At 45.2% G+C, this 11,984-nt stretch overlaps 1 protein-coding gene across 1 annotated transcript; it reads left to right on the forward strand.

Annotated features, from left to right (window-relative positions):
• Positions 1-9,052: 9,052 nt before the first annotated feature.
• Positions 9,053-10,380, forward strand: LOC117191823. Its single transcript, XM_033396588.1, has 6 exons — positions 9,053-9,140; positions 9,194-9,363; positions 9,444-9,620; positions 9,689-9,835; positions 9,904-10,167; positions 10,263-10,380. Exons 1-6 carry the CDS (start codon positions 9,057-9,059, stop codon positions 10,363-10,365), a joined length of 945 nt encoding a protein of 314 aa, XP_033252479.1. The 5' UTR covers positions 9,053-9,056; the 3' UTR covers positions 10,366-10,380.
• The last annotated feature ends 1,604 nt before the right edge of the window (positions 10,381-11,984 follow it).

The following is an 11,984-nucleotide window of genomic DNA, read 5'->3' on the forward strand; positions in this document are numbered from 1 at the left end:
GCTGGAGCTTGAAAGCAAAAGGCCAAACCGCACCACACATCGGTAATTGCATTGACCGTTAGGCTTTTAGGCTCTCAGCATTGGATGTCGCTCTCTCTGTCTGTCTGGTCTCACTTCCGGCATATCCGTGCCGACGATGTCCCTCATCAGAATCGAATTTTATAAATTGTGTTTGTCTAATGGTCACTAATTGTGTTTGTCTAATGGTCCCGCTGACATCTTTACGCATTGAAACACGAAAATTCAAGTGCAAATTTTGCACAAATGACTATGAAAATTATTTAAAACCATTCCCAGAAGGCTGTACCCATTAGCTATATGTGTGCTTATTTCTCTCTTTCGAGATCTAGTGGAAATTTTTGCAAACAACCATTTCAACTTAAACTCAATTCAACTTCCAGAGTGTTCGAGATTTGTTAGCCTTGCCTTATTTGGATTCCGTCCCAATAAATCAGAGAATTTGTCGTGTTCTTGTCCATATTAGAGTAGGTACAATGCACCACAGTACAGTGTGACAGGCAAGTATTTTGACACTACATACCATGAGGTACGTATGTCGTTTAAACCAGGTCAAAGCAAATCACGAAGCTAATGGAAAGACCAACTTCAGTCAATTGAAACTGTAAATAAACGAATATGTTTTCAGAGACACTGTACTTGTGTTTGTCTAGTACATGGCTTCTCACGCATCAGAGTTGCCATGTGTGTCGCGTATGTACACTCGAGGCAGCGACTTTTTCAGTTCTCGTTTTTGGGGGTGCTGTGCTACTCCCTTAACACGCTTTTGGCGCTTTTGCAGAGAGCGACGACAAAAAGCAAACAATCAACAACAGCAACAACTTGAACAGGAAAAGTGACCTGGCACGCCCCATGCCGCCTCCTGCTAGTACATCAACAAAAATTTAAACTCGTCTACGCGGAGGCAAAACGGTTCAACCGATCCGCCCGACATGTGTTCTGTTCAACTTTTTAGATGGATAAGCTCTTTAAACGCGAACAGGTCAGGAGGCATGAGGCCAGAGGGGCAGATGGAAATAGGCAGCTTATGAACAAGTTTTAAATATTAAATATATATGTATATATATACCCATTTTATTGCGCCAAATTGCACTCACCGAAATATATGAAGTTGCCAGGGATGCGACCACTTCCATACACCTCGTCAAATACGAGGGAGCAGAAAACAAAAGGCAACAAAGGACACGGTTGCCTTTTCATTTGTACAACTTACTCTAACCTCAATATTAAATATTCCCCTAATTGAAATGTTTCCAGGAGAAGGAGCAGCAGCAACAGCAACAGCCGTGCAAACAATTATGTTTAATTTATAAATGAATGCAAACATCCATCCAGGTGGAGAGTGGTGGATGTGACATACTTAAGAAACGCTCGAGTTTCGGGCGGAAGTAATTTTTATTTTTACTCTGCAAATATTGACTTGATCCCAATTGCGAGTCACCCAAAGAAATGTTGAAAGCATTCCTCCAGTCGGCGGTCCCGCTGAGGTGCCACGATGTGGGTGGGGTGGGGCGTGTAGGTGCAGGCGATGCTCACTTGACAGTTGGCCACCACAGCGGGCCATAAACAACGGAAGCCCACAGAAATGGGTGGCCACGGATTTGGTTCACTTTGGTTCTTATTTACCGCCAGCCAGCTCCGTTTGCGCGCTCAGGGAATTTCTTCAAAGAAAACCAGAAAGAAAGACTACCTCCTGAACACCCTTTGACATTCATATGGTGTGTCAAAAGAGTTTTCTTGGATTACCATACAAGATATTTGCGGTGTGGATTTGTATCCAGCAAAAGGCGACATTTAATGAAGCAGACTTTGCCATTGATGCTCATTACGAATAGACAAGCTTATAGGAAAATACTTATTTCGCAGACTGGCATAAAACGGAATGCTGCATACCCTCTGGCAGGGTATAAAGAAGGTGTGCACTTGCAGACATTGTAAATTTACTCGACTTGAAATGGGGACGCGCCGTCAGATAAACGCTGACTATTCTGGATGGTGGGATGGAGGGGTGTCCACATTTCTGACTCAGCGGGCTGTCTTTTCTGCTCTGTGGTCTCCCACTGCTCCTCGCCCACAGATGGTGGGGGGATTGGCAATAGTTGAGTCCGATTGTGATCCCCTGGTCTGGTTATTGCCAATTGCCATTCGAGAATGGCCTGTCTTTAGCCCATCCCCTATGCGAGCCAACTCCGGGCATTCCATCAGTGCGTTGAACCCCCTCGGTCTGGACAGCAGTCTGTCCGCTGGGTCTTGGTCTCGTTCTGCTCATTCCGTCTCCCTTTCTGGGAATTCAAAATAATGGCACAAAGCGAGTGAAATGCGTGCCGGAAACTATGGAACGGAACCCTTGTCTGCAACATCTTCCCATTATTATGGCACTGCACACAGTCACAGTCACAGTCACAGTCACAGTCACTGTCACAATTACAGTCGCAATGCACTTGTGTGTGTCTGCCTGGGACTGGGACTGGGGGACTCTCCTATAAAAAAGAGCAGGCAATTTATTATGTGTAAAAGGAGGAAAGCGAAAACACCTACCCTACCTATGAACAATCACACACGGACAGAGAAATACTCAGTTATGGGCCCCCATCAAATGTAAGTGCCTGAGTATGTGTTATAAAAATCATTTTGACAAAAAATTCCCCATAACAATAACACAAAATACAAAATAAAATTAAAATTCAACCAAGAACAACATGAATAATCGAAAAATAAGATAAAGCAGCCGAAGGCGGAACCGGGCAGGGTGAAAGTCGCTTGATTTATGCCCTCTCCTGGCAGGGCAGCGGAATGGAAATCAGAGCGCGGGGAATGTGGAAATGTGGAGCACGTTCCGGCAACTGGGCGTGCAAGCTGCCAAGAGGCACGTCCATGTCTCCTTTCCTCCTTGCATAATATTAACATACCATTTTTCCATTTGTTTGCATATCTTTTTGGTTTTTTGGGTTATCAATGAATAAAATATGAAATCAAATTTCTGGTCTCATTTCGACGGAGGAAATGGTAATTAAATAATTGAAGCATTGAATTAAATAAGGAAAGTAATTAAATTCAGGGAAATTCTTCGAAAAGATAGCCACGAATAGAGTTCGATATGGATACATGTACATCATACATTCGTACATCCGATGTAAATACATATACATATGTACATACGTTTCTACCCACAAATTATTATTATTATACCCGATACTCAAAATGAGTATTGGGGTATATTAGATTTGTGGTAAAAGTGGATGTGTGTAACGTCCAGAAGGAATCGTTTCCGACCCCATAAAGTATATATATTCTTGATCAGCATCAATAGCCGAGTCGATTGAGCCCTGTCTGTCCGTCCGTCCGTCTGTCCGTCTGTCCGTCCCCTTCAGCGCCTAGTGCTCAAAGACTATAAGAGCTAGAGCAACGATGTTTTGGATCCAGATTTCTGTGATATGTCACTGCTACAAAAATATTTCAAAACTTCGCCCCGCCCACTTCCGCCCCCACAAAGGACGAAAATCTGTGGCATCCACAATTTTAAAGATATAAGAAAACCAAAAACGCAGAATCGTAGAGAATGACTATGTCTTTTAGACTGCAGAATCTGAATTGGATCGTATTATTATTATAGCCAGCATCAAGAAAACAATTTCATTTTTTCTCGCCCTCTCTCTCTAACACACACGTAGCATAGGCGGCTTTGCTTAGAGTAAAACATTAGCGCCTAGATCTCAGAGACTACAAAAGCTAGAGCAACCAAATTTGGTATCCACACTCCTAATATATCGGACCGAGACGAGTTTGTTTCAAAATTTCGCCACACCCCCTTCCGCCCCCGCAAAGGTCGAAAATATGGGGATATTCAAAAATCTCAGAGACTATTAAGGCTAGAGTAACCGAATTTGGTATTCGCACTCCTGTTAGATCTTACTATAAAACGTGTATAAATAAAATTTCACCCCATCCCCTTCCGCCCACACAAAGGACGAAAATCTGTTGCATCCACAATATTGCACATTCGAGAAAACTAAAAACGCAGAATCATAGATAATGACCATATCTATCAGATTGCTGAATCTGGATCAGATCAGATCATTTTTATAGCCAATAGGAACAAATCAATTTGCAGTGGCTACGCAGCGCCCGACGTCACGCTCAGACTGATTTTCTGTCTCTCTCGCACGCACTCTTTGTCGTGTCGTTTAATATTAGCGGCGTCTGCCGGAGGAGAGCCATACTGACTTAGTATCGGGTATAACCGTAGAGTTGCGGTGTCCGCAGCAACTCACAATGTTCCCCCTCGTTTTTGATGTGTGAAGGATGCACACACACACAGAAAATGGATTGCCCTGAATGGTGTGTGGAGCGGGCGTTCATTTTGTAAAAATAATTGCTTTGCTCACGGATTTTTACAGAATTGATTATTGATGAGCACTTTGGCCTATTTTATCAAAATCAAACCCGACACGACAACGTCACCGCCGGCATCCGTCCGTCCCTCTGTCCGTTTGGTTTGCCCGTCGCTGGCAAATGAAGCGTGAATTGTGGCCCGACACCGCGGGCACCGCGCCAGCATACATTAAATCTTTCGAAAGTTTTGCATCAGCTCCCCCCCACGTACACCCTCTGGCCGAGTGCTTAGCACACCTCAGCGCGGGGAAAGGGCCGGTTGGATGGGGTTTTTGGCAAGTACCGAGACGGCAGATGACGTCAAGAGGCCGGCACGGCAGACATAGACCGCAGACCAATCCGACTAACCATCCGACCAGCCATAGATCCCCGTCGGACTGTGTGTTCCTCTTGGGTAAGCCACAGCGGAGGCGACAATTGCTTCCAGGAAATCCCCATGATTCACTCGAGGATGATGTCGCCGCGGGCTCGGATTTACTTGAGATTTGTAAACAACACAGTCACTCAAATTTCCCGAGCCCTGCGCGATGATTCGATGAGGAATGAGGAAAATGCCAGGAATGCCAAAATATTGATGGAAGTCAAGCCGAGGCTTTTAGCCAGGCGACGCGTGCCAATCCGCAAGATCTTCTCCCATGTACACTTGTACGTGTGTGTGTGTACACGGATATGTGTGAATGTAATTTCATAGCTGACAGACGACGCGGCATTATCTACTCTATATGCGAGTGTGTGGCAACAAATATCGCCTGCTGAATGACCAGACACATTTATTTGTTGCCGCTGCCTCATCTTGACGATCAATTAATTTTCCCCCTCCCAAACCGGACGCAAGGCTCCACCGCTCCCCCCGCTCCCTCTCCCGCTGTCGACAAAGGAAAGTGGCGTCGCGGGCGCTAATTGTTTTTAATGCAAATGGCAAAGGATTTAATAGCGAAGGCGAAACACATTAAGAATGGATTTTTAAAACCATTTCAATTATGCCACAAGTTCCCCATCAATCTGGCTGCGTGCCTCTTCTACTTCTCCCGCCTGATGACGCCTCTGTTCCAACTGCTATGACGTCAACGATTGCAACACTCTTGTGCAGCCAGTGCATCCCGTCTCGGCCGGATTTGTCTGCGCCAAAGTTCACTGACACTTTCATGAGTTTTCTTGGGTCGACGAAAATAGTTTTTCCACATTTCGCATTCGACCGAGTGGAAATGAAATCCCCTTGGAGCATAGATAGAATATTTCAGAGCAGTGCTCGCTGCCAAAAGCTTACTGTTACACATTCGTTCTGCGAAACGAAATCCAGTTAATTAAAATGTGGCAAGCAAATAATCAACAAGCAATTCAAACTAGAAAAAGACCACAATTCTGCTTCCTCTCTGCCTTTGCCTGCCGTAAATGGCCGTCCAATTGGTAATGGCTCGACAAAAAACCCACATTCATATTTACGAACCATAAATATGGACTCGTACTACCAAAAAAAGGAAAGGAAAAAAATAAAAGGAGGTTAACCAATTTGTTCGCTTGCGGCTGCTAAAAGTGACAACAAAAGAGGTGGTGGAGCCGGTCAAGGCATTGTAGCTTTTTACAAATGAGTTTCCGTATTTCATTCGGATTCCATGCATATTGCATTTTCTATAAATACAGTATTTGCCAACTGTTCTTTTTTATTTTCACTCTCAAACTGAGTCAATGCAGTGCGTGGGCGGAGGTGCAGATGCAGCTGCAACAGCAACAGCATCGGGGTGGCAGCATCAGCACCGAAAATAAATTTCAAATATGTCACAAGCAAAATGAGATAGAATTTTTAAGCGAATATTCGCTGTGCCATGCTGCGTGGGCAGCGATGGCCAAATGCAGGGGAAGTCAATGCGCTCTAGCCGAAAAAGTGAAAGCCAGCATCAATCATGTGAGCAGGCGAGGGGATATAGTTGTCAATCGATTCGCAAGAAGTTCAGGGTTGCCTACTGAACTGAACCGTTCGACAATAGTTCTCTACGATCCAGACTACAAGGTGGCAAAACAATAACACCCCCCCACACACCAGACGTGCGATGTCTCAGCTAATTTTCATTGCCACAAGCGCGGACGGGCGTCCTTCAGGGCCTGCCAAATTCTAAATTTTGGCTAATTTGTCAACAGCCCCCAGCATTATCCGCACATATCCGACAATTTGGGTAGAACCAAACATCTAACAAAAGCTGTACACATTCGCTACTTTCACTATATGGATAGTACGGATTGAATTACTGGAACCATGTGTCCGCTATAGAGAGCTTAGCTTGTACATATATAAATGGGCACCTAGTACTATTATATTTTACATGCAAATTCCAGGACACAAGTGTGTACCCTCAGAAATTCCAACTGACGAAGCAGATATGCGATACACTGCATCAGCAGTAACCCACCAAGATGAGGCTCCTCCGTGCTTAGCCGCCTCCTTTGGCACTGACACTTGGCATTTCGCAACCTTCTCGAGCCAAGGCGAGCACTTCAGAAAATTGAAGCTTTCAGTTTTATGCCACCATCGAGCACACAGCACAGTACTTTTACATGACCAAGTGCAACTCTTTTGGCTGACTTTTCAATTTTCTAATATGCTTTAAAGCTTCTGCTTGATGCTGTTGGGAGCGGCGCCTATTGCTTAATTCGATTTTGCTTGACTTTGAAATTGGCAAACTTCATTTGTCCGACTCTAAAAGCGTGAAATAGGATATGGCTGACTTAAATCCATTTCTAGTTGGGCAACGATACAAAGTACCAATTAATAATCTATAGGAAATCAGATTTGAGAGGAGTTAGGGAAGAGAGAGTTGCAGTGCACGCAGTTTATGGAAGAGATCCAAATTAAATTAAGACTGCTAGAAGTATTCCACAAATAGCCATGACCAGAATGATGTTACTTTGGGCCAAAACGATGACGGGTCAATACATTTTTCCAGGCTTGTGGATAGATCAGCGTCAGTGCGGCGCCTTAATGCAAGTCTGTGAACGAATTGTATTTGGTAAATTTTCTTTACAGGAATCCGAAAGGATCGAACAAGGTGAAAATGAGCAGTGTACGAATTAAACATTTTACCATTTAACCATTTGGTAATTTGGTAAACCATTTTTTTGTGAAGCTCAAGACTCAAGCCACGGAGTACCATTAATAATACGAAAATGTACAGTAATTAGTATCTGATCTACATCCATACAACATTGAAATGCAGCCCTGAATATCGCTTTGATTATAATCGGGAGACAGCTCTGCTTTTCACTTTGAATTCCGGTTTGAGCAGGCGACGACTTTCAGTGTGAAAATCCGAACAGTCATCCTTTCGAAAATTGTGCCAGCGAGCGGAGCTCATGTAAAGTGGAAAATTAAATAGAAAAATTTAAATTCCTCTCAGAGTCGTAGTGAGAAGTGTCGAACAAAATATTCTAAAACTGTATTTAGCACGCGCGTGTTCTCAAGTAAGTTCACACATATTTAAAGGGAAAAATTTCGCATTTGCCGCACACACGAACACACGCACGCACACACAAACGCCGGTTTTGTGAACTCACTTGACGAAAAGAAAGAGCGAGAAGAAAAAAGTTGCCATATCAAAATGGTCACCGAGCCGAAGTCCGTTGAGCCCAAGGTCAGCACCAAGGAGGCGCAGTGCCAGTCATCGGACTGCGAGACTTCCCAGCAGGAGCCGGTCTCGCAAGTAAGCAGCCCGAAGGGCGCCCGTGTGGGGATCTTCAATGCCGAGGACTTGTCGCGTGCTCAGATGAACGACAAAATCAACATCTTGCGCTCGCCCACCAAGCCGCCCAACGGGGTGCGCCAGCGCTCCGGCTACACCAACAACCCATCGCCGGTAAGTGAAATTCCAAGCAATAACGTTAAAGTTTCTTCAATTTTCAGACATTTTGTTTTACAAAACTGCCGCATCATCGCGCTAGCAGGGTATAAACAGCGAGTTAACAGCCTCCGCAGTCTTAAAAGCTCGGCAACAGCAGCATTGCCACATCACCTCATTGCCCTCTCCTGTTATTTCAGACCTTCTTATTTTCCGTCTCGCTCTTTTCCACCATTGCTCTCTTACTTTCCGACTTTAATATTCGAATTTTCCTTCTCTATTCCCCCCCTCTTCCCTTCTCTTCTAATACTATTCAAAATAGTTTGGTTAATTTCTATAAAAATCAAATTGGGAAAAACGCACACACGTATGTAAATACATATATGTATGTATGTATGTATATGCATGCGTTAACAGAATGTCGACAGAATGTTAGCAACAGTTGCAAAGTCATTCGATTTCTGCGCTGCTGACACTTTCTCTCGTATCTGTCGTTTTCTCTCCTGCCGGTATTCAATTATTTTCTGGCACTTTCACTTCCTCACCTCTTCATTTCCTTCCGGATCTAACTTCCGCTCCTACCTCTCGCCTTCTCATCCCCCCTCCCTTAGCAAGCAAGCTTGCGTGTCGGCGTGACTGGGGGGCAGCTGTCCCAGCGCATGAGCAACATCTCGCTGTCCTCCGGCACGGACTCCGTGGGCCACATGGATCGCGGCAGCAGCTCCAGTCTCGCTAGCAGCGCCACCGTTGGCACCAACACCATCACCAGCGGCATTTCCAAGGAGGCCAGGGAATATGCAGCAAATAGACGCTGGCAAAATGGCGCACAACGGCAAGGCACTCACAGGGCGCTACAATGCCACGCCCACCTATGGCTTCGACAACGAGCAGAACTACTGCCTGGTAATGGGCTCCTGCATATCTGTAAATCTAGCCGATTCTATGCTCAATCTCAGAATTCCCAACAGTTGCCGTCTCCAATGCCCCCTCCACCATACGCCTTGGCACGCGTGAGCAGCACACGCAACTTCGAGCTCGAGAACCACACACCGCCGGCATGTCCCGGCTCTGGACCCATTGCCATGACGAACGGCACCATCCAGTTGCGCCTCCGCGATGGCGTGCGGTGAGTGTGGACGCCCTCAGCCCCTTGGCTCTTCTTTAAGACCGACCCCTAATGTTAATACCTTTCTTTGCATGGGGCAGCATTGACATGACTCTGGACAAGGCGGTGCGCGTGCTCAATCAGCGCAGCATGGTGGCAGTTGCTCTATCACGCAACTGCAGCAACTCGGCTTTGATCCACCCCAATGGACGCATCTTGCAGAGCGGCGCTAAAGTCGAAATAGTCACCTACGACGGCATGAAGGGCAATAACTTTGTGTGAGTGGGAATGGCCCTTACCCCAACGTGGCATCTTTTGAATCCTTTGAATTATCTTCCCATTACAGTCGCTATGCCAAGATGTGGTACAAGGGTGTGAGCTTCACCAGCGAGGCGTGCGCTCTCATCTACCTGGTGGACACAGCCGGGACGCGCACCACAACCGACACTTTCACCGATCTGACCAAGGACTACACCCTGGCAGTGTTCTATGAGTGAGTCCCCCCGGCCAATTGCATCGCTTCTTTCGCTAATTTCGATTTAATTCCCGAACTTCTCGCAGCGACTCGCGCCATGGTCCCTCTTATATGGCTGAAGCCCATGACGTGATTGCCAATTCAGCTTACACCTGTACCGAGGATGGCACTGAGATCTATGACATAAACGGATTTCGCATCACCCAGGCAGCCGATGGCCTGGTGAAGGTCACTCGTGTGGACAACAAGTGCTTGATTCGCACCAGTCCCGGCAATGGATCGGCCACTTTGACCACACCTGGCATCCATTGCACTGCCTCTCTGGGCAAGACCTCGCATCTGTTTGTTCGGTGAGTGTCAAACCGATGCTCTCAACCTCCCCCTCCCCCTCCCCCTCGCCCCTCATCCTGCTCTGCTAACTTCCGTTCTGTTCTGTCCTTTGTAGTCGCAATGAGAAGCGCATGCACTTCGATGAATCCTGTTTCATTGTACGCATCGCCGGACACTCCGCCGGCTTCAATGAGAACAACCTGCTCATTGTCTACTAAGCGGCGTTCGTAGTCTGGACATTTCACCTGGAACACATACATAGACACCTACAGCAGCACACTTGAGGGACCTTGACGTGGAGAGAGGGATTCAGTTAGGACCCCGGACAATTTGGGAAATAAGTTAGAAAGCAAATATGTTCGTACAAAAACCAGCACCACACCACACCACACACACACACCTCAGCGAAGGAACTCAGCCCAGTCCTATCTGGGTTCAACCACACCACCAACCCCCAGGGAATACTAGTTGTCTTTCGTTTACCATTGCCTACATATATATCATGCCGTATATATGCGTGTATTACTAGTTGTTATTGCAAATCGGGAGCGCTTTCCTGCTTCCCCAAATCAGTTGGCCAAATCAGACCGATCTCAAGCTAAAACGGAACCAATCAGAGCCGAATCGCATCGAACAGGGCCAGCGTTTGGTGTTCAAAAAAAGAAACATCGTTTTTCTACTCGTTCCCATTTCGGCTTTTTCAGTTCTTCTAAATTGTTTCTTTTACGCAGTTCAGTTCTAAATTTTGTTTGATAGACTTTAAAAATGGCAAAACTCAAGAAAAAAAAGTTTAAAGAAATATCTCCCAAAAAAAAATTTACAAAATTATGCACAGTTGGTGCGTCTGATTAAGCAACGTGTATTCAACAATTATAGTAGAGCAGAGGACTAGTTCTCTTGGGCGTTACGTTTAGGCAACGTAACGCCAGTGCCGATACATTATTTCTAAGCTACCAGTTCTTTCAATGCAATCCAATAATGTTCATCCACACCCGTAGCATACAGACACTCGAACACGTAACCCATAATCACACACACCGCACACTCTTTACAAGAGGCAAAAGAAAGTGTATTATTTGGAAGTGGCACAGCGCCAGCCACAGTTAAAACAGCCACAGGACACACATGAAAGATAGAACAGATCCTGTGAAAGGTAGAAAGTGAGAGTTTATTAAATTAACCCCAATTGTAATTTGATTAAAAGACACTTGTCCTGTGAGGAGGACAATGAAAGAAACCCCCATACAAACACAAAACATAGGCTTAATATATACATAAATGTAGTAGTTTAAGTTGCTTGATGGCAACGAGTAACATTTATTTGATAAGTATGTTGGACTTAAAATTATAACAGCTCCAAGTTTTACAAGTATGTTTGTGACTAATTATATGCGGGTACGTCTGATGCGTGGCTGAACTGACAACTGACTCTTCTTCATCCTCAACTGGAAAGCCGTGATGTATTAATAGTCTATCTTGCAAATCGCGCTTTCGTCCCGTCGTCTGCAACGCAAGCTCTTCTCCAACACCTAAATTTTCTATCATGTAAAGAGAAATTCATGTGCCCCAAAATCAATACTATGGAAGTATAATAAATTTAAAATGCAATCTGTACATTCAAGAAATTAATTTATTCCTCCAAAAGAATGGTGGAGCAATGGAGCTCGTTTCGTTTCCTACCCTCCATCCTTTTCTAATTTCTTGGTGGAAAGAAAATGTCGACTGCCTCCTGCCCCGTGCCTTTATGTGTTCGAGTATTTATGTACCTTCTGTCATACATGGCCGGGGGTATCGTAAATTTACAACAAAATTGTTTTATGGCCCCACTCCATGGGAC

This window comes from Drosophila miranda (assembly GCF_003369915.1).
Source record: "Drosophila miranda strain MSH22 chromosome Y unlocalized genomic scaffold, D.miranda_PacBio2.1 Contig_Y1_pilon, whole genome shotgun sequence".
NCBI lineage: Eukaryota > Metazoa > Arthropoda > Insecta > Diptera > Drosophilidae > Drosophila > Drosophila miranda.

Excerpts from the sequence above, each read along its gene's own strand:
- LOC117191823 (XM_033396588.1), top strand. The coding sequence starts at position 9,057 with ATGGCGCACAACGGCAAGGCACTCACAGGGCGCTACAATGCCACGCCC. Across the intron at positions 9,141-9,193 it reads ACGAGCAGAACTACTGCCTG|AATTCCCAACAGTTGCCGTC; the intron begins GTAATGGGCTCC and ends GCTCAATCTCAG. Across the intron at positions 10,168-10,262 it reads ACCTCGCATCTGTTTGTTCG|TCGCAATGAGAAGCGCATGC; the intron begins GTGAGTGTCAAA and ends TGTCCTTTGTAG.